This window comes from Dipodomys spectabilis, unplaced genomic scaffold, assembly GCF_019054845.1.
Source record: "Dipodomys spectabilis isolate Male_0828 unplaced genomic scaffold, ASM1905484v1 ptg000342l, whole genome shotgun sequence".
Classification (NCBI taxonomy): Eukaryota; Metazoa; Chordata; class Mammalia; order Rodentia; family Heteromyidae; genus Dipodomys; species Dipodomys spectabilis.
Window position 1 is genome coordinate 1,964,674 of NW_024871019.1, and position 21,609 is coordinate 1,986,282.

At 66.3% G+C, this 21,609-nt stretch overlaps 1 protein-coding gene across 1 annotated transcript; it reads right to left on the minus strand.

The window, feature by feature from the left end:
* Positions 1 to 104: 104 nt before the first annotated feature.
* On the minus strand, positions 105 to 21,609 carry Esyt3 (extended synaptotagmin 3). The gene is made up of 23 exons (XM_042665753.1): positions 20,869 to 21,609; positions 12,444 to 12,485; positions 11,368 to 11,502; positions 9,860 to 9,936; positions 9,613 to 9,679; positions 8,382 to 8,471; positions 8,245 to 8,300; positions 7,903 to 8,023; positions 7,449 to 7,619; positions 7,212 to 7,294; positions 6,922 to 6,970; positions 6,726 to 6,812; positions 6,582 to 6,641; positions 6,439 to 6,501; positions 6,150 to 6,218; positions 5,982 to 6,068; positions 5,755 to 5,907; positions 5,207 to 5,673; positions 4,570 to 4,662; positions 4,311 to 4,445; positions 3,814 to 3,919; positions 3,566 to 3,615; positions 105 to 141 (listed from the first exon to the last, which is right to left on the minus strand). The coding sequence occupies exons 1-23, from the start codon at positions 21,607 to 21,609 to the stop codon at positions 105 to 107; spliced, it is 3,039 nt and encodes a 1,012-aa protein (XP_042521687.1).

Genomic DNA, 21,609 nt, shown 5'->3' on the forward strand with positions numbered 1-21,609 from the left:
TTCTCTAGGAGGCCCTGTGCTCCAGGGGGACCATGGCTGCTCAGACGCCGCGCCCTCACCACAGCTGCAGGACGTGGAGATGGCGGGGAGAAGCGGTGTTGGCATCAGCCCCCGGGGCGTCCGTCCGGCGTCAGCTCGTACCTGGAAGCCATGAGTGGGTGTGGGTTGTGTTGGGTGCATTGGGGGGTTGTGGGGAGGTGTTGGGAGTGGGGTGTGGAGTGTGTGTAGGTTGGGTGTTGGGAGTGGTGTTGGATGTGAGGTATTACGTGGAATGTGTTGGGTGCGGGGTGTATGGAGTGTATGGGGTGTGTGGTGTGTTGGGTTTGGGGTGTTTGTGGTTGTAGGAGTAGGGTGTATTTGGGGGTGAGATGTATATGGACTGTGTGGGTTGTATTGGGTGGGGGTGTTGGTATGTGGGGTATGTTGGGTGTGTGTAGAGTGGTGTTGGGTTGTGGGGTGTTGGATGTGTGTTGGGTATACTGTGGGGTATGTGCTATGTGGGGTGGGTGGTGTGTGTGAGATGTTGGGGTGTGTAGTGATGTGGGTGTGTGGGGTGGACTGTGGGGTGTGTGCTGTGTGGTGGATTGGGGGTGTGTGGGGTGTGGTCTGTTGGGGTGTGTAGTGATGTGGGTGTGTGGATTGGGGGTGTGTGGTCTGTTGGGGTGTGTAGTGATGTGAGTGTGTGGGGTGGACTGTGGGGTATGTGCTGTGTGCTGTGTGGTGGATTGGGGGTGTGTGGGGTGGACTGTGTGCTGTGTGGTGGATTGGGGGTGTGTGGGGTGGACTGTGGGGTATGTCTGTGTGCTGGGTTGTGGACTGTGGGGTGTGTGCTGTGTGCTGGGTTGTGGATTGGGGGTGTGTGGGGTGGACTGTGGGGTGTGTGCTGTGTGCTGGATTGGGGGTGTGTAGTGATGTGGGTGGATGTGGTGTGTGGGGTACATGGTAGGTTGGGGTGTGGTGTTTTGGGGGTGTGTGTTGGGACGTGGTGTGGGGTATATGTTGGGGGTGGTATGTTAGGGTGTGGGGTGGATTGGGTATATGGTGTGTTGGGGAATGTGGGGTGTATGGTGTGCTAGATGTGTGGTGGTTTGGGGCAAGGAGTATGGGTAGGGTGTGGGGTGGTGGATGTGTAGTGTGGTGGCTATGTGGTATGTTGAGGTGTGGGGTGGATTGGGGGGGTGTGGGCTGTTAGGTATATGTGGTATGTATGGAGGTGGGTGGGGGTGTGTTGGGGTGGTGTGTACTGCGTGTGTGAACTGTGGGGGGGTAGATTGGGGGTCTGTGGTATGGGGTATACGTTGGGGGTGGTGTGTTAAGGTGTGGGGTGTCTGGTGGATTGGGGATATGGTATGGTATGTGGGCTGTTGGGTATAAGTGGTGTGTTGGGGATATGGTGTGTTGTGTGTGTGGTGGATTGGGGGTGTGGTGTGTGTTGAGGAGGGATGTGTGGTCTGTTGGGGTGTGTAGTGTTGGGGGGTGGGATATGTTGGAGGTGTGTGTGGTGTGGGGTAGATATTGTGGGTGGTGTGTAGGAGGGGTATGTACTGTGTGTTGGATATGTGTGGTGGGTGGATGTGGTATGTTGGGGTGTGTGGTGGATTGAGGATGTGTGGTGTGTGTGCTGTGCAGGTATGTGGTGTATGGTGTGGGGTGTACTGAGGTAGGCCGTGGGGGGTATGTTCAGTGTGGTCTGTTGGGGTGTCTGGTATGGTATGTGGGGTGTTGGGATGTGGGGTGGGTGGGGTGTAAGTGTAGGGGTATGTATTGGGGTTGGTGTGTACTGTGGGATGTGTGGGGTGGATTGGGGGTGTGTGGTGTGTTGGCAAATGTGGGGTGTATTGTATGCTAATGTGTGGTTTGGGGCATGTGTGGGGTATCTGGTGGATTGGGTTGTGTTGGGGGGTGTGGGTTGGACTGGGGGTGTGGTGTGCTGTGTTGAGGGATGTGTGGTCTGTTGGGGTGTGTAGTGTGGGGGTGTATGGGATCTGTTGGAGGTGTGTGTGGTATGTGTTGGGGGCGGTGTATTGTATGTTGGGGGTGTTAGGTGTGGTGTGTAGGAGGGGTATGTACTGTGTGTGATGTGTTGGATGTGTGGGGTGGATTGGGGGTGTGTGGTGTGTTGGCGAATGTGGGGTGTATTGTGTGCTAGATGTGTGGTTTGGGGCGTGGGGTATGTAGTGTGGTGTGGTGGGTGTGGTATCTTGGGGTTTGGCGTAGAAGGGGTGTGGGTGTGTTGTGGGGTGTGTAGTATTGAGTTGGTTGTATGTGCTGTGGGTGTGTGTGTGATGAGGTGGGATGTGTGGTCTGTTGGGGTGTGTAGTGTCGGGGGGTGTGGGATGTTGGAGGTGTGTGTGGTGTGGGGTATATGTTGTGGGTGGTGTTGGGTGTGACGTGTTGGATGTGGTGGGTGTATGTGGTGTTAGGGTGTGGGCTGAATTGGGGAGGTGGGGGTATGTGTGTGCTGTGTAGGGTATGTGGTGTGGGGTATGTAGTGTGGGGGTGTATGGGTGTGTTGGAGATGTGTGGTGTGTGTGGCCTGTTGGTGTCTGGTAGATTGGGGGTGTGTTGTGTTGGGGTGTACGGTGTGGGGTATGTGTCGGGGGTGGTGTGTACTGTGTGTGGTGTGTTGGTGAATGTGGGGTGTATTGTGTGCTAGATGTGTGGTTTGGGGTGTGGGGTGGACTGGGTGTGTGTTGTGTGGGGATGGGATATGTGTTGGGGTGTGTTGGGGTCTGGTGTAGGAGGAGTGTGGGTGTGGTGTGTGGTGTATTATGAATTGGGTGTATGTGCTGTGGGGGGGGTGTGGTGTGTGTGATGAGGTGGGAGGTGTGTGAGTTGGACTGGGGGGGGTGTTGGGTATATGGTGTGTTATGTGTGTGGTGGGATGTGTGGTCTGTTGGGGTATAGTGTTGGGGGGTGTGGGATGTTGGAGGTATGTATGGTATGGGATATGTGTTGTGGGTGGTGTTGGGTGTGGTGGGTGGATGTGTGTGTTGGGGTGTGGGCTGGATTGGGGATGTGGGGGGTGTGTGTGCTGTGTAGGGTATGTGCTGTGGGGGTGTATGGGTGTGTTGGAGATGTGTGGTGGTGTGTGGTATGTTGGCGTGTGGGGTCGATTGGGGGTGTGTCGGGGATGGGATATGAGGAGGGGTGTGTACATACATTGGGTGGTGGGTGTGTGCTGTGGGGGTGTGTGGGTTGGACTGGGGGTGTGGAGTGTGGGTGTGTTGTGTTGGGGGTGGTGGGTGTATGGTATGTTGGGGTGGTGTGTGGGGTGTGGAGTATGTTTGGGTGTGTGGGGTGTGTGGTGGATGGGGTGTGTTGTTGGGGTGTATGGTGTGTTGGGGTGTGGAATACAGAGTGTGGTGTATTGTAAGTGGTGTGTTGTGTGGGGGTCAATGGCGGATTGGGTGGTGTGTGTGGTGTGTTGGATATGTAATGTGGTTGAGTGTTTGCGTGTGGTGGGCTGGGTGTGTGTTGGGGTGTGAGGTGGTTTTGGGGTGTGTTCTGGTGTGGTGTGTGGTATATGTTGGGGTGTGCTGGGCTTGGGGCCGGGCGCACTCACCACCGGGAGAAGCCCCTGATGAGGTCTTCCTCCTGCAGCTCCACCAGCACCTGCGCCAGCCAAGCCTGAGCCTCTGGGGGGCGCGTCGGCCCACCCGGCCCCACACCCGCCCCTCCACACCCGGCCCCGCCCACCCGCCTGGCCCCGCCCCTCCACACCCGCCTGGCCACACACGGCCCCGCCTGGCCCCGCCCTCCACACCCGCCTGGCCCCGCCCGGCCCCGCCCCTCCACACTCGCCCCGCCCACCTTCCCCAGCTCCTTCCGGCGGCGCGAGCCCGGCGGCCGGCGGCTCTTCACCGCCACGTCCAGCGACCGCAGCTGCGCCTCCTCCAGGGGCAGAGGAAACTCGAACCTGCGAGAGGCGGCGCCGGTTCCCGCCCGTCCTCTTCCCCCCCCCTCCCCACCACCCGTCCTCCCTCCCGACCCCGCCGGCCGGCCGCGGCGCCGTGCCAGGCTTGCGGCGGTGACCCGCGGGCCCGAGCCTCAAACCGGACGCCGGGACCCGGGACCTCCGGCCCGGAGAGGACGCGGCTGGGGGGGGGGGGAGGACAGGAGAGGACGCGGCTGGGGGGGGGGAGGACAGGACGGGGGAGGGGAGGGGGAGAAGACGGGGGAGGGGGAGAAGACGGGGGAAGCACGGGGAGGGGACGGGGGGAGCACGGGGAGGGGGGAGAAAACGGGGGAGGGGGGGACGGGGGAGGCACGGGGAGGGGGAGGACCGGCCCCGGCTGGCGGCCGCTTACGTCTGGTCGAACACGGGCTCGAGCGTGCGGGGCCTCACGGCCGTGCACCGACGGCCGGCCCAGCCGGTGTCGGGCAGCAGGTAGACGCGGACGTAGGGGTCGGCGAGGCCGCCGCTGCGGCTCGGCGTCAGGTCCCTGCGGGACGGCGGGCTGTGGCGCTGCGGGGCCGGCTCTCCTGCCCGCCTCACCCGCAGCGCCCCGAGCACGCACGCGAGGCAGCGCCCCACATCACCCTCGGCGGGGCCCCCGGCCGCCTCACCTGCAGCGGCCCACGAGCACGCGGAGGCAGCGCCGCAGACACACGTAGCGCACGGTCAGTTGCACCTCGCCGAGCCGCCGCCGGCCCCCGGCGCTGCGGAGAGCGCGCGTCAGACCCTGGGGTCTGCCCCAGCCACACCCCCCGGACCCAGCCCCCCCCCCCACGCCAGAGACACACACCCCGGCTCCGCCCACAGCCCGAGCCCCACCCCCCGGTCAGAGACCCAGCCCCGCCCAGCCACACCCCCGGACTCGCCCCCCCTCCCCCCCGCCAGAGACACACCCCGGCTCCGCCCACTGCCCGGCCACACCCCCGGACCCGCCCCCCGGCCAGAGACACACCCCCCGGCCCCAGCCCCGCCCCGCCAGACACACCCCGCCCGCCCCCCCCCCCCCCCCCGGCCCCAGCCCCGCCCCACCCCCGGACCCGCCCCCCGGTCAGAGACACACACCCCAGCTCCGCCCACAGCCCGGCACACCCCCGGCCGCCGTGGAGCGGGGGTTGGTTCCAGCACGGCCCGCGCCGTCCCTCGCCCGCTGCCCCGGGACCGCGGCACCGGGCGACCCCCCCCGCCCCCCTCCCAGTAAAAGAAAACTTGGGGGGCGGGAGGCGGGCGCGGCGCCCGGGCGCGGCGTACTCAGCCTGCGGGCGGCCGTCGGGCAGGTCGAAGCGGGACGAGGCCAGGGAGGAGGCGAGGGAGCCGAGCGAGGAGCCGAGCGAGGACGCGAGGGGGCCCGGCCAGGGCGGGGCGCGGGCCTCGGGCCTGGGGGACTTGATGGGCCCCGGGGAGTGCGGGCCGGGCACGGCCAGGAGGACGAGGCCCGCGCCCTTCCTCCCCGCGGGCGCGCAGGCGGGGCCGGGGTGCGGGGGGCTCCCCTTGGCGGCGGGGCCGGGGTGCGGGGGGCTCCCCTTGGCGACAGGACTGGACCGAGGGGACGTCCCATCGGCGGCGGGGCCGGGGTGCGGGGGGGTCCCGGCGGCGGGGCGCGGGGGGCACAGCGCATCCGCGTGCTCTGCTGCGGGGCGCGGGGCGGCGGCCGCCTCCTCCGGGGCGTCGGGCCCCTCGCGCGGGCTCCACGGCTCCCGGGGCTCGGGGCGCAGGAACTGCAGCGGGGAGGGCGGAGTTAGCGCCGGGCACTCGCGGCAGCGGGGGGGGGGGGGGACGGGGGGGGAGGCGGGGCGCACCCGCAGCACCAGCCGCATGCTGACGAGGCTGCGCAGGCCCGAGCGCTCGAGCGGGAAGCGGCGCTGCAGCGCGAGGTCGGCGCAGGCCAGGACGCGGCGCAGGGGCAGCTCCAGCGCGCCCAGCAGCGCGGCGTCCCGCGCGGCGTCCAACACCTGGGGGGGAGGGGTCAGCGGGGTCACACCGCACAGCCCACACCCCCGCCCCGCCCGCCCCGGCCCCGGCCAACCTGGAGACGGAGGCACTGAGCGGACGCCCGGCGCACGAGGAAGGAGAAAGCCTGGCTCCACACGGGGTCCCTGCTGTGCGGGCACGTCTGCGGGGGAGGGGGGCGGGGTCAAAGAGCGCCCGGCCCCGGGGGGGGGGGGCCCACGGCCCCGGGGGGGGGGGGGCTCACCTTGCTCGTGCAGGTCGTCGTGCCCACGGACAGCGTGACGTAGGAGGAGGGGGCGGCGCTCGCTCTGTTCTGCGAGGGAACAGCAGGCTCAGCCCCGCCCACCCGCTCAGCCCCGCCCACCCGCTCAGCCACGCCCTCGCTCGGCCACGCCCTCCCGTCATGGGCCCGCCCCTCCCTCCCTCCGAGCGCCCCGGGCGGGGCACAGGATGGCGGGTGCGGGCGCGGGTGCGGGTGCGGGTGCGGGTGCGGGTGCGGGTGCGGTGACCTCGGCCTCCCGGGCCGCTCGTACCTTGGCAAACCGGGACAGCTTCTTGGCGCGGTACTCGGCGTCGAGGAAGTCGAAGGGGCTCGCCTGCGGCACAGGGGGATGGGGGGGGGTCAGGGGGTGCGCGCGGGCCCGAGTGTGCGGGGCGTGCGCGGCGCGGGGCTCACCGGCAGGTGGCAGGCGCCCTCGAGGAACACCAGGAGCACGGCGGTGTCGCCGTCGCCGTCCTGCAGACGCACAGCACACGCGGCGGTCAGGGGTGCGGGCCAAGGGGAGCCCTCCCCCCCCCCCCCCGCGCGCCCCGCACTCACCCCCGCCGCGCCCGGCTCCGCCAGCAGCGCCAGCCACTCCAGCCGCAGGTGCAGCCGCCCGCAGGGGACGTCGTCCAGGGGGAACCACTGTGTGCGGGGCGGGGGGGGGGGTCAGGGCCTCCCCCCCACGCCGGGGTCCCCGCCCTCGGGGGAGGGCTGAGGCTGTGACCCCCGCCCGCCCGCCCGCCGCCTCTACCTCGTCCACCACGCGGCTGCTGCGCACGCGCCCCACGCAGATCTGCAGGCTGCAACACAGGAGGAGGGGCTCAGCGCCGCGCGGGGGAGGGGCACGACCCCGCACCGCGCACCATGCACACACCCCGCCCAGGCCACGCAGCAGGCCAGCCCGGACAGACCACACAGACAGACGGCCACGCCGAGCCCGACACAGCCAGGGGCTGGCGCTCTACCCCGAGTCGTGCCTCCAGCCCTGGTTTTTGCAGGTGGTCACGGGCGCCTCTCGCGTCCCCGGCCGGCGCCCCTCACCTGCCCAGGAAGTCGTCCGCGTCCGTGTCCTCGTCGTACAGGTCCACCTCCAGGTCCTGCCCGGGCACTTCGTACACCAGGAACTGGCAGGGCACAGGGGCGCGTGGGCCTGCGGCGCCGGGGCACGACCCCGGCGCCGGGATCCCAGCTGCTCAGGAGGCCGAGGTCCGCGAGGACCGCGGTCCAAGGCCAGCCCGGTGGGACCACCCCAAACCGGAAGTGGCGCGGTGAGCTCACCTCGAACACCTCGTTCCAGACGGGGCTCAGGTTCCGGTAGACCGTCCTGCTCCGGAAGTGCTGCAGGCCCACGCTGACCCTGGCGTAGGGGTCGGACTTGCCGCCCAGCCCCAGGAAGTTGTCCTTCTGCGCCAGCCCCGCCGCCTCCAGCAGGTGCACCCGGAGGACGCCCTGTGCACGGCCGGCCGTCACCGCCCCGCGTGCGTGCATGCGTACATGCGTGCACTGTCACGGGGCCCTATCACCGTCCCCGTGCGCCCGCGTGCGTGCACTGTCACGCCCGTCACCCTCCCCGTGCGCCATGCGTGCGCGTGCACTGTCACGCCCGTCACCCTCCCCGTGCGCCATGCGTGCGCGTGCACTGTCACGCCCGGGCCCGTCACCCGCCCCACGAGTCCCAGCCCCCCCCCCATGTCGAGGCCCCGTTCGAGCCCGGCCCGCGGTGGGGACTCACGCGGGGCAGCGGGAAGCGGAGGCCGCTCACGTCCAGCCCGCGCTTCACGGGCACCGTCACGCGGTTGGGCAGCACCAGGTGCGCGGCCAGCAGCTCCTCCAGCAGCCCGTCCGTCAGCGCGCTGCGGGCGGGGACGCGGGGTCGGTGCACAGGCCCCGGGGGCCCCGCTCCCCGCTTCCACCCGGCCCGGCTGTGCCTGCAGCACGCGCATGCGCACAGATACACGTATGCATACACGCGCACATGCGCACACATGCCTACATATACGCAGGCACACACCTGCGCATGCGCACACACACACACACACACACACACCCAGCCGGACGCCTCCCCGGTGCTCACTCGATCCCGGGCGCGTCCAGCAGGTTGGTCAGCCCCGTCCAGTTGATCTGCAGGTGCTGCGGAGCAGGGGGCGGCAGTGAGGCCGAGGAGGGCGCGCGGGGTCCCACAGGGCCTCCCACGCGGGACCCGGGGCTCACCGGCTTCTGCAGGAAGCACACGGTCACGGCGCCCACGAAGGGCTTGTCCACCAGCAGCGGCTCCAGGATGACCCGCAGCGTGCCCTGCAGCTGGAGTGCGCAGGCGCAGTCGGCGGGGGCCTGCACGCAGCCCTCCCTCCCCGCCTTTGTGCTTGTGTGCATGTGCGTGCTGTGTGCACCTGGGCCTGGGCCTGTGTGTGCATGTGCGTGCTCGCATGAACGCGCTGTGTGCACCTGGGCCTGCGTGTGCATGTGCATGCTCGCATGCACGCGCTGTGTGCACCTGGGCCTGCGTGTGCATGTGCGCGCTCGCATGCACGCGCTGTGTGCACCTGGGCCTGCGTGTGCATGTGCGCGCTCGCATGCACGCGCTGTGTGCACCTGGGCCTGCGTGTGCATGTGCGCGCTCGCATGCACGCGCTGTGTGCACCTGGGCCTGCGTGTGCATGTGCGCGCTCGCATGCACGCGCTGTGTGCACCTGGGCCTGCGTGTGCATGTGCGCGCTCGCATGCACGCGCTGTGTGCACCTGGGCCTGCGTGTGCATGTGCGCGCTCGCATGCACGCGCTGTGTGCACCTGGGCCTGCGTGTGCATGTGCGCGCTCGCATGCACGCGCTGTGTGCACCTGGGCCTGCGTGTGCATGTGCGCGCTCGCATGCACGCGCTGTGTGCACCTGGGCCTGCGTGTGCATGTGCGTGCTCGCATGCACGCGCTGTGTGCACCTGGGCCTGCGTGTGCATGTGCGTGCTCGCATGCACGCGCTGTGTGCACCTGGGCCTGCGTGTGCATGTGCGTGCTTGCATGCACGCGCTGTGTGCACCTGGGCCTGCGTGTGCATGTGCGTGTTCGCATGCATGCGCTGTGTGCACCTGGGCCTTGGTCCTGTGTGTGCATGTGCGTGTTCGCATGCACGCACTATGTGCACATGTGCCTGGGCCCTGTGCCTGTGTGCATGTGCATGTTCGCATGCACGCGCTGTGTGCACCTGTGCCTGTTTGCATGCATGCACTGTGTGCACGTGTGTCTGAGCCCTGTGCCTGTGTGTGCATGTGTGTGTTCACATGCATGTGCTGTGTGCACCTGTATGTGCTGTGTGCACCTGGACCTGGGCCCTGGGTCTGTGCACCCACGCGCGGGGCCTGGGTTTGAACTTGGGCTGATTGCTCACAGCTGGAGCTCTGCCCAGCCCTGGCACTGGCTTCCCGCAGGCGCCCCACTGGCCCACGCACCTGGATCCCGTTCACACCGGCCCGCAGCTTCTGCAGCTCAGCGCTTATCTCGCAGTCCCCAATGTAGCTGGGGGGGGGGGGAGAAGAGCTCTGCTCAGAGATGCCCCAAGCTCCCCGGGGTGGCACAGGGGGCCCGGCGCGGGAGGGGGGCTCCGTCCTGGCCTGTGTCCGCCGTGTCCCCCCACCACCTGGCCGCCTCCAGGAAGCCCTCCGGGCCATGCTCCCTGCTCCCGGGCCCGGGGCTCACCTGATCTTCAGGTCCAGCGTCACCCGCCTGCGCTCGCACATGTCCGTGTGGACCTGCACGCCGTTCACACGCGGGCACTGGGGGGAGGCGGGGGCAGGGCGGTCAGCGGCAGGACCTCCGCAGCCCGTGGCCAGCCCCAAGCCCTAGCCCAGGCCGGGTCCAGGGAGGCCTGGGCCTGGAGGCGGGCTCGTCGGGCACCGCCACGCAGCTCTGCTGTGCCATCCTGCAGCTCACGCAGGCCGCCTCGCCAGCACCCACCCGCCGCTCCCTGCAGCCTGGTGTGGTGGCTCACACATGTAATCCCCGCCACCCAGGAAGCCCCCACATCGGGAAGACTGTGGTCTGTGGCCAGCCAGGGTAAGAACTTCACAAGGCTCCTTGCCAATCAACGCTTTGCTACCGCAGGAAACGTAAACTAGGACTGCAGTCCAGGTGTGTGCCGGGGTCCAAAGAGACACCCCATCTCAAAAGAGCCAGCTTGGCCAGGCGCCAATGGCTCAGGCCTGTCACCTTTGCCACCCTGGAGGCTGAGCTCTGAGTATCACGGTTCAAAGCCAGCCCGGGCAGGAAAGTCTCTGAGACTTCAATCTCCAATGAACCACCAGAAAACCGGAAGTGGCGCTGTGGCTCAAGTGGTAGAGCGCTCACCTTGTGCTGAAGAGCTGAGGAACAGCGCCCAGGTCCAGAGTTCAAGCCCCATGACCGACCAAAAAAAATTAGCCAGCTTGCAAAGGGGCTGGGGGCATGACCCAGAGGTAGAGCACCTGGTTCAAACCCAGGGACGGCCCGAAGTAGATGTGAACCAGGAGCTCAGAGAAGGTGGGGTCGCAGGCACAGACGGGAGCAGAGCTGGACCGCTGGCAGTGAGGAGGAACTGGGGGTGGCCAGAGCACTGGGGTCTGGGGCTGCTCTGGGGTTCGTGGGGGCCCCCACAGTGGGGAGGACAGGAGGTGGGAGGAAAGTGGGGCAGGCTTCTTCCAGGAAGCCCACCAGCCCACCCCGCCGCCACTCCACAGCCCTGCCGCCAGCAGACCAAGGACAGAAGTCACGAAAGGCCAGGGGCCGGGCCAGGCTAGGCACTGGGGTGCAGACCGGATTCCCAAGGCTGAGGCGTGGCCCAAACCCCCTGGAGGGACCTGGGCGATGGTCATGCCCATCATCCTCAGATCTGGGGACCGTGGTTCAAAGCCAGCCCAGAGAAGTAAGTCCAGGAGACTCATCACCACTGAACCAGCAAAAAGCTGGGAGCTGCGCTGTGGCTCAAGTGGTAAAACACCAGCCTTGAACACAAAAGCTCAGGCACAGCGCCCCAGGCCCTGAGTTCAAGCCCCAGGACTGGCACCAAAAAAATATATCCACCACGGCAGGGCGTGTAGCACCTGAGACACTGCCAAAGCACCCGTGCGGGGTCTGAGCGAGGGAGGACAAGACTCCCGACCCCACTCAGGCTGCAGGGAGGCCGTGTGCTGAGGACGCAGAGGCCTTGGGGGGAGGGAGGAGGCACCCACCTTCTGTCCGAAGTAGAGCTTGGTGAAGGTGAAGGTCCGCAGGTGAGCGCTCTTGCCCCGGATCTTGGGTTCAAGTTTCTCCCGGATCTTGCTCTCCATGATCATGCTCAGGTAGGGCCAGATCTGCACGATGATCTGCGGGGCCAAGGCCTTGTCTGTGCTGGCAATGGGGACCCCGCCCTCCCTCCCTCCTACAGCAGCGCGCGTGTGTGTGTGTATGTGTGTGTACACGCACACGTGTGTCCTGAGCTATCATGATCAAGGTGAGCACTACCACTCTGAGCCACAGCACCACTTCCAGTTTTCAGGTGATTCACTGGAGATCAGAGTCTCATGGACTTTCCTGCCCGGGCTGGCTTTGAACCGAAATCCTCAGATCTCAGCCCCCTGAGTAGCTGGGATGACAGGTGTGCGCCACTAGTGCCTGGCTCAACCTTGTAACTTGTGTGTGCTCACACGGGCACTATGAAATGGCCAGGCGCTCGGAGGCGTTTCGGATGCCCATGGCAATGACAAGTCTGGAAATGGGAGAACGCCAGCTCAGCCCAACAACCGCCAAGACAGTGCTTCCTGCGGTCTAGCCGAGTCATTCCTGCTGTTGGGCCAAGCCTCCTGCCAGAACAGCGGGAAGCACAGAAGGTTCCAGGTGGGGAGGGCTCTGGTTTTCCCCACCTTTCTGCCGTGACTATGCATGCGCCAATCCCTACTGAACACTCTTAAAACAGTCAAAAAAAATAAAGAAGGCCGAGCGCCGGCGGCTCCCGCCTGTCATCCCAGCTACCCCGGAGGCTGAGATGGGAGGATTGCGGTTCAAAGCCAGCTCGGGCAGGAAAGTCCATGAGCCTGTTATCTCCCATCACTTGAAAACTGGAAGTGGCACTGTGGCTCAAGTGGTAGAGCTAGCCTTGAGCACGATGGCTCAGGGACAGGGCCCAGGCCCAGAGTTCAAGCCCCACGACTGACCAAAAACAAGCCGTCCTGGTGTGTGTGTGGGGGGGGGGGGGGGTCTTCACCCCGTGTTAGGTGCAGCCCAGGGACTCCCCCCCCCCCCCCGTCCCCCCGACCCCCAACCTCACCTTGTTGGCCCACTCGACTGGCTCCACGTCTGGGAAGCGGATCTAGAAAGGAAGCAGGAGCCAGCTTCAGAGCGGAAGTGCAGGCTGGGGCATGGGGCCTTGGGCCTGGCCGTCCGGCCTTGCCCTGGGCGGGTTCTCGGGGGTCTGCGCTCTGGCCCCCTCCCTACCCGTCCCCTATGGCTATCAGGGGACGCCGCACCCCTGCTGCTCTCCCCTCTCCTCTGCCACCTGCCCAGCTGTGGGGAAAGGAAGGGGAGAGGAGGGAGGGGAGGGGGCGGCTTGGGGAGTGCTACTTCGCATATGCAAATGAGCAAGGGGGCCCCAGGCTTCCCCCCCAGCTCACGCCTCACACACCCAGCCCCCGTTCCTCCTGGGTGGACACAGGCGTTGGGTGTCTGCAAAGGCAAGCTGGACGCAGCGGCTCAGGCCGCCATCCTAGCTGCAGGGCTGGGATCAAGAGGGTCGCCGTTCCGGGGCACAACAGTCCCCGCGACTCCACCATCTCCCCGAAAAAGCCGGGTCCATACCAACAGAAAGCGAAACCGGGAGGATGGCGGCCGTGACACACGACGAGGCAGCAAGGGACACCGGGTCTCAAACCCGGTGCAAAAGGACTGACGACCGGGCTCGGCAGCACAGTACCTGCGTCGCAGGTGTAAGGCCCCGAGTTCAAACCCAGGGGTGCCAAGAGAAGAGAGACAAAGAGGAAGGAGGAAGAAGTGAGTGCAAACCTAGCTAAGAAACCCATTTCCATCACGATGTAGTAACAAGCTGGGGCAGGTGGGGGGTCCTGAGGCCCCCTCCCCCCCGAGCCCCACCCAGTCCGGTCCCCTGGCTCCCCAGCCCGCACACGAGCCCCCTCATGCTTCCCTTCTTCCCGGATGTAGATGGTCTCCCTCGTGCCAGCCTCCTGCTGTTCCCGCTAGACGGGGTCTGGAGAGGTGCCCGTGCCCGTGCCCGCGCCCGCCAAGGAACAGCTCCGTGACGCCATGTGCTGCGTGCACGGGTGTGGGAATGAATGCACAGAAGGATGTACGAGGCGGAGCTGGGAAGGTGGCTCAGTGGTAGAGTGCTTGCCTTGCATGCCTGAGGCCCTGGGTTCGATTCCTCAGCACCACTTAAGCAAAAAGAAAAAAGCCGGAAGTGGCGCTGTGGCTCAAGTGGTAGAGCGCTAGCCTTGAGCTGAGGGACAGCGCCCAGGCCCGGAGTTCAGGCCCCACGACCGGACCCCCTACTCCCCCCAAAAAAACGATGCACAAATGGACAGACGACTGCACGCGTACATGCACATGCATGGGATGCAAGAAGGGAAGGCTATGCACAGGGATGTGAACGGACGCATGGACGGATGAGTGCACAAGTAAACACACGGACGCGCCAAGAGGCTCTGGCTCCCCGGGCACAGGGACAGACAGAGGGGGGCGAGGACGGCCCTGCAGAGCCGGCTGCCCCACCCCCCCCCCACGCGTGCCACGGGGCCTGGCCGGTGCGGGCCTGGGCGGGGTTCCCGCCTGGCCGGTCCCCCCGGCCGTCTCAGCTCATCCCGGGGAGCCGGCCAGACGAGAGATTCCTGAGCCGCCGCCCACTGCCTCGGTGAGAGGCCAGGGTGCGCCTCGTGGATGTTGGCGTGCTCCGGGCATGGCGGGGCTCCGGGCAGCGGGGGGGGGGGGGGGGGGGGCGAGGGGGCCGCGCCAGCACGGATGTTTTTATGTTGTGCCAAGCAAGAAGAGACGTAACCTGCAGCCAGCACCGCACCTCGCCTGAGCGGACAACGCTGGCAAGATGGCCATTCTCCCTGAGGCTCCCCTCCACACCCCCCTTTATTTTTTGGCCAGTCCTAGGGTTGAACTCTGGGCCTGGGCGCTGTCCCTCAGCTCTTCAGCTCAAGGCGAGCGCTCTACCACTTGAGCCACAGCGCCACTTCTGGCTTTTGCAGTTCATGGGGTGCTGAGGAATCGAACCCAGGGCTCCATGCATGCGAGGCGAGCACTCTACCACTGAGCCACCTCTCCCGCCTGAGGTCCCTCCTAAAACTTGCAATGTGGTTGGGCACCGGTGGCTCACGCCTGTAATCCTAGCTACTCAGGAGGCTGAGATCTGAGGATCGTGGTTCAAAGCCAGCCCGGGCAGGAAAGTCCGTGAAACTCTTATCTCCAATGAACTATCAAAAAGCAGAAAGTGACACTGTGGCTCAAGTGGTAGAGCGCTTACCTTGAGCAAAAAGCAGCTCAGGGACAGCGCCCAGGCCCTGAGTTCAAGCCCTAGCACCAGCACAAACACCGTTAAAAAACTAAGAGAACAGCCTGATGTCTATGAGAATCGGAAGCGTCTACCAGGGGCCGACTCCGCTGGGGCAGACTGCGGGCTGCAGTGGACAGGGCGGCACTCACGGTCAAGGGAAATGGGAGGGGAAGCTGGTATTACACGCAGTAGCTCCTCTGCAGGGCGTGTATGTTCCTGAGCCAAGGACAGCATCGCGGATGTGCGTGCACTGCACAAGGCACACCCGAACTCTAAGCCGCATGACATGAGGAAGCGGACTGGCCTGGGAATCCCTGCACCCCTCCCATTACCATTAATCAACTAGGCCGCGCACACATGAGGACGTGGCATATGGGGAGAGCAGGCACTGGTGGCTCCCGCCTGTCATCCTAGCTACTCAGGAGGCTGAGAGCTGAGGATCGCAGTTCTAAGCCAGCCCATGAGACTCTGATCTCCAAAGAACCATCAGAAAACCAACAGTGAAGCTGTGGCTCAAGTGGTAGAGCGCTGGCCTTGAGCTGAAGAGCTGAGGGACAGCGCCCAGGCCCAGAGTTCAAGCCCCACGACTGACAACAACAACAAAATGTTTCTGAGCTTTGAGCTGGTCCTGGTGGCTCACACCATAGCTACTCAGGAGGCAGAGATCTGAGGACTGTGGTTCAAAACCAGTCTAGGCAGGAAAGACCATGAGACTGATCCTCCCATGAACCACACACAAAAAAAGTAGGAAGTGGCGCTGCGGTTCAAGTGGTCGCCTTCAGCAGAAAGGCTCAGGGGCAGCGCCCAGGCTCTGAGTTCAAGTCCCAGGACTGGGACGCATGTACACACTCACACACACACACTAACCAGCAAAAAACAGAGTGGAGGCATAGCTCAGCATCAAAGCACCTATCTAGCAAGCATGAGAGCCTGAGTTCAAAACCCAGCACCACCGCTGAAAGCCCATGAGCCACGGGAGCGAGCCACGGAGTGAGATTTACACAGGACTCGCTGCAGTGTCCACGCCACGGAGTTCTGTTGACTTCACCATGGGCTGGGCACTGAGCTAGGCACTGAGGGCAGAGGTCAGAGAAGCAGCACGTGCCCTGCCCGAAAAGAACATTCCGCCCAGAGGACAAGACAGCCGGGAAGACTGGCAGGGCCAGGGCCAGAGGGGCAGAGGGGAGGGATTACAGCCCAGCCCAAAGCCTCAGGCCTGCGGGGTGACTCACGGGACTCCGGATGGCAGAGGATGGTACATCAGAGGGAACATTCCAGATGGAGGCAGGAACCACCCCTCCCCCACACACCTCCACCAACCATTTGCAAATACCAAAGGAATCTGTTACGTGCTCAGCCAGTGAAGTGGCGCACGCCTGTAATCCCAGCTACCTGGGGAGCAGCTGGGATTACCGGCATCGCACCCTTCTGGCCCGGTGACCACTCGAGCCGTTGTTCTAGTGGCAGAGTCGCCGCTTTGCTCGTGGGTTTCCCGAGGGCCGGGCAGACGCGCGCTGCTGGTGTCTGTGGCCCTCACACCTTACACGCCCTCCACGAGTGCTGGCCGAGGAGAGGGGGGAAGGGAGGTGTCTGGCGTGGCTGGGCCGGGCAGGGACAGAGGGAGACCCACACACCTCTTGCGACATGACAAGTCTATGAACCATCTCTCCTCCCCAAGGACCGGCGTGGGGCCAGGCCAGCGTGAGCCACCACCCAAGGGGCCCCCAGGGCAGCGAGCCCCCCACTCCAAGCCCTCCTCAGTTCTGAGGCTCGGGTCAAATGAGACAGCGCCCAGGCCTGCTCAGAGCAGCGGCTGCCTTTACTCCCGCTCGTTAACAGAAGCGCCAGTTCCAGCTACTGGCTCACACCTGTAATCCCAGCTGCTCAGGAGGCTGAGATCTGAGGATCACAGTCCAACAAGCCAGCCTAGGCAGAAAAGTCCAGAAGACTCTCGAATTAACCACCAAAAAGTCAGAAGTGGCGCTGTGGCTCAAGTGGTAGAGCGCCAGCTATGAGCCAAGAAAAAAAAAAAAAAGCCAAGCAAGAGCTTGAGATTATTATGAGAATTATATATAGATATAAAAAAAAAAAGGGCTGGGAAGGTGGCTCAGTGGCAGAGTGCACGCATAGAACCCGGGATTCGATTCCTTTATACCACATACACAGAAAAAGCCGAAGTAGCACTGTGGCTCAAGTGGTAGAGCACTAGCCTTGAACAAAAGCAGCTCGGGGACATTGCCCAGGCCCTGACTTCAAGCACCAAGACAGGCTAAAAATAAAAATAAAAAATAACGTAGTGGCTCGGGCCTGTAATCCTAACTATTCAGAAGGCTGAGATCTGAAGATCAAAGTTCAAAGCCAGCCTGGGCAGACAAAACTGAGGGACTCTTTTCTCCAATTAACCAGCAAAAGGCCGCGAGTGGAGGTGTGGCTCAAGTGGCAGAGCATGAGCCCTGAGTTGAAAAAGCTAAGCAGGGCTGGGAAGGTGGCTCAGTGGTAGAGCGCTTGCCTTGCATGCATGAGGCCCTGGGTTTGATTCCTCAGCACCACATAAGCAAAAAGAAAAAGCCGGAAGTGGCGCTGTGGCTCAAGTGGTAGAGTGCTAGCCTTGAGCTGAAGAGCTGAGGGACAGCGCCCAGGCCCAGAGTTCAGGCCCCACGACCGGACCCCCCAAAAAGAAAAATTAAAAAAAAAGAAAAAGAAAAAGCTAAGCAACCTGGGCGCAAGTAGCTCACACCTGTCATCTAGCTACACGAGAGGCTGAGATCTGAGGATCACGGTTCGAAGCCAGCCCAGGCTGAAAAGTCACTGTGATACATAAGTCTTATCTCCAGTAAACCACCAGAAAACCAGAAGTGGAGCTGTGGCTCAAAGCCGTAGAGCAAAAGAGCTCAGAGACAGCGCCCAGGCCCAGAGTCCAAGGACAGACCCCTGCCGCCAAAACAAAAACCCTAAGCACACATTCTCTTTCTGTGGTTCTAGCCAGATGTGGTGCACATCTGGCTAGAGGGAGGACGGACAAGGAAGGCTGGAAACAGCTCCCGTGGGGGGTGTGAGGCCCAGAGAAAAGGCAACTTGGGACTGGATAACGGCCCCCAGAGGAGAGAAGGGGCCTGGGAGCCCCCCCCCAACACACACCAGGTGCCAAGTCCCTGCCCCGCACCAGCCAGCAGACACACAATGGTGATCGCCTCACAGCGCTGCCAACTGATCACCACCAGCTGGTCCAAATCACACGCACAACGCTCAGGCTCTCCGTCCCATCTGCTCTCACCTGCCCAGGGCAACCTCCTACCAAACAGCCACTAGCCAAGCAAGGCACTCACTGCGTACCTGCTTCTAGCTGGCCCAACAAAGCAGCCACCCAGCTAGCTCTGTAATATCCTGAAGACAGACAGGGATCACGGGGATCACCGGGCGCCAATCCTCTGCTAGGACCAGAGGCCCAGCGGTGAGTGTGCACTGGGCAGCAGCCCGGCTGGAGTTCCTGCACCACGGAGTGAACTCTAAGGCAGGGTCTGGGTGCCTCGCCGCAGAAAGGGAGCTGGGCGTCCGTAGCTCACGCCTGTAATCCCAGCTACCCAGGAGGCTGAGACCTAAGGATTGAGGTTCAAAGCCAGCCTGGGCAGGAAACTCCGTGAGACTCTTCTCTCCAACGAACCCCCAGAAAACCAGAAGTGGCACAGAGTTCAAGCCCCTGTACTGGCACTGGTGCGCGTGCACACATGCACACACACACACACACGCAGGTCTACATGCACACTTTCCCCAGGAATCCACGGATACCCAGTCTCCACAGACGCACCTGCTCTGCATCCTGGAGCCCCGTTCCCAGCAGCGGGTGCCGGGGAGACCCCACACCTTCCCAGCACCCCTGTGGAGGTCAGGACCGCCTAGAGGTGGGGCTGGCCTCCCCTGCCCTGCTGCTCCCCCCACGTCCTCTCTGCAAAGCCTTCCACGGCCTCCTGCGGCCTGCACCATCAAACGCCAGCTCCGGCCTCCCTGCCTCCACCTGGTCTTGCTGCACACGCCGCCCGGCCCGGCTCACAGCGCCTTACAGCGGGGTCACCCGCACCCCCAGACGAAGCTTACCCAGGCTCTGAGGTCCGCAGACCCCGCGAGCCAGGCTTTTCCGCGTGGGCTCGGGCCTCAGAAACGCAGAAAGAAGGCGCCGAGACCGGGGAACTCCCGCAGTCTACGCTCCCGAGCTCTTCGGCTCAAGGCGAGCGCTCTACCACTTGGGCCACGGCGCCACGTCCGGCTTTTTGCTGGTTAACTGGAGATAAAGTCTCACAGGGCTGGGAAGGTGCTACGGGGTAGAGCGCTCACCTCGCAGGCGCGAGGCCCTGGGTTCAATTCCCCAGTACCACATATACAGAAAAAGCCGGAAGTGGCGCTGTGGCTCAAGTGGTAGAGCGCTCGCCTGAGCTGAAGAGCTGAGGACGGCGCCCAGGCCCAGAGTTCAAGCCCCACAACCGACAACAACAACAACAGCTGAAACCCACTCAGAGGCTCCGATCGCCGACACGTGCGGCCGGGCCGGGCGCCCGGGCTGCGGAGGCAGAGGGAAGGGGAGGGGCGGCCCGGAGCAGCCCGGGGCCCCTGCACCCGACCCCGGGGCCCCTGCACCCCGACCCCGGAGCCTCTGCACCCCGACCCCCGGGGCCTCTGCACCCCGACCCCGGAGCCTCTGCACCCCGACCCCCGGGGCCTCTGCACCGCGACCCCGGGGCCTCTGCACCCCGACCCCGGGGCCCCTGCACCCCGACCCCCGGGGCCTCTGCACCCCGACCCCGGAGCCTCTGCACCCAGACCCCCGGGGCCTCTGCACCGCGACCCCCGGGGCCTCTGCACCCGACCCCGGGGCCTCTGCACCGCGACCCCCGGGGCCTCTGCACCGCGACCCCGGGGCCTCTGCACCCCGACCCCGGGGCCCCTGCACCCCGACCCCCGGGGCCTCTGCACCCCGACCCCGGAGCCTCTGCACCCAGACCCCCGGGGCCTCTGCACCCGACCCCAGGGCCTCTGCACCGCGACCCCCGGGGCCTCTGCACCGCGACCCCCGGGGCCTCTGCACCCGACCCCGGGGCCTCTGCACCCCGACCCCGGGGCCTGCGCTGCTGAGAACACGCCCCGGCCCAACCCGCAGCCGAGGACCCTGCGCCTGGGCCCCGCGGCGGGGACCAGACCTCGTCTGGAGTTGGGGGGGCGGTTCTTAGGACCGGAGGCGCCGCGCCCCGCGCGCCCCAGCCGGCGGGAGCTCGTCCCGCACCCCGGCTCCGCCGCCCCCGGCCCTGCTCACCCCGGCCCGCGGGAGCCCGTCCCGTGCCCCGGCCCCGCGTCCCCCAGCCCCGCTCACCCCTCGTCCCGCGCCCCGGCCCCGCCGCCCCCGGCCCTGCTCACCCCGGCCCCGCGCCCCGCCGCCCCGGCCCCGCGCTCCGCTCACCCCGGCCCCGCGCCCCGCTCACCCCGGCCCCGCGCTCCGCTCACCCCGGCCCCGCGCTCCGCTCACCCCGGCCCCGCGCTCCGCTCACCCCGGCCCCGCGCCCCGCTCACCCCGGCCCCGCGCCCCGCTCACCCCGGCCCCGCGCTCCGCCGCCCCCGGACCCCGGTCCCGCTCACCCCGTCCGGCGGGAGCCCGTCCCGTGCCCCGGCCCCGCGTCCCCCAGCCCCGCTCACCCCTCGTCCCGCGCCCCGGCCCCGCTCACCCCTCGTCCCGCGCCCCAGCCCCGCCGCCCCCGGCCCCGCTCACCCCGGCCCCGCGCTCCGCTCACCCCGGCCGGCGGGAGCTCACCCCGCATCCCGGCCCCGCCGCCCCGCGCCCCGCTCACCCCGTCCGGCGGGAGCTCGTCCCGCATCCCGGCCCCGCCGCCCCGCGCCCCGCTCACCCCGTCCGGCGGGAGCTCGTCCCGCGCCCCGCTCACCCCGGCCCCGCCGCCCCGCGCCCCGCTCACCCCGTCCGGCGGGAGCTCACCCCGCATCCCGGCCCCGCCGCCCCGCGCCCCGCTCACCCCGGCCCCGCGCCCCGCTCACCCCGGCCCCGCGTCCCGCACCCCGGCCCCGCTCACCCCGGCCCCGCGCCCCGCGCCCCGCTCACCCCGGCCCCGCGCCCCGCGCCCCGCTCACCCCGGCCCTGCGCCCCGCGCCCCGCTCATCCCGGCCCCGCGCCCCGCGCCCCGCTCACCCCGTCCGGCGGGAGCTCGTCCCGCGCCCCGCCGCCGAGCAGCCGGCGCTCGCGCTCCAGCAGGGCGAAGGCGGCCTCCAGGCGGCCCCGCTTGGCGCGGCGGTTCCGGCGCCACCAGGTCCACAGCAGCGCGCCGAGCGCCAGCCAGGTGACGCCGAGCCGCAGGTACCCGGCCAGGTACAGCGGCGCCGCGCACAGCAGCAGGCGCGCCGGGCCCCGCAGCGCCCGCAGCAGCCGGCCGGGCGGGCGCGGCTCGGGGCGCGGGGCCTCGGGGGGCCCGGGGGCGCACGGGGCCGGGGCCGGGGCCGGGGCCGGGGCCTCCGCGTGCATCTCACAACCTCCCCGCAGGCTTCCCCGACGTCGGGGCGCGTTCTCCTCAGCGCCGCGGTGCCGGGAGTGAGGCGAGAGTGGGCGGGGCCGCGGGGACCCAGGAAGCACGAGGTCTCCGCCCCCTGGGGCGGGGCCACGAGACAAGGGCGGGGCCAGGGTTAGGAAGAGCTGGGTGCACGAGGTCTCCGCCCCCCAGGGGCGGAGCCAGGAGACGGGGGCGGGGCCCGGGCAAGGAATTGCTGGGCGAGGCCCAGGAAGCACGAGGGACCTGTTTTCTGGGGCGGAGTCAAGGGACATAGAGGCTTGGCCGTGGTTCAGGGGAGGGATGGGCGGGGCCGTGAGGGGGAAGGTCCAGGAAGCCAGAGGTTCCCGACTCCTAAGGCGGGGGCTCAGGGGAAGGGGCGTGGCCAT

Coding starts and splice junctions, on each gene's coding strand:
- Esyt3 (XM_042665753.1), bottom strand. CDS start 21,609: ATGGCCACGCCCCTTCCCCTGAGCCCCCGCCTTAGGAGTCGGGAACCT. Junction 5,674..5,754: donor GCATGCGGCTGGTGCTGCGG/GTGCGCCCCGCC, acceptor TCCCCGCTGCAG/TTCCTGCGCCCCGAGCCCCG. Junction 3,920..4,310: donor GAGCCCGTGTTCGACCAGAC/GTAAGCGGCCGC, acceptor CGCCTCTCGCAG/GTTCGAGTTTCCTCTGCCCC.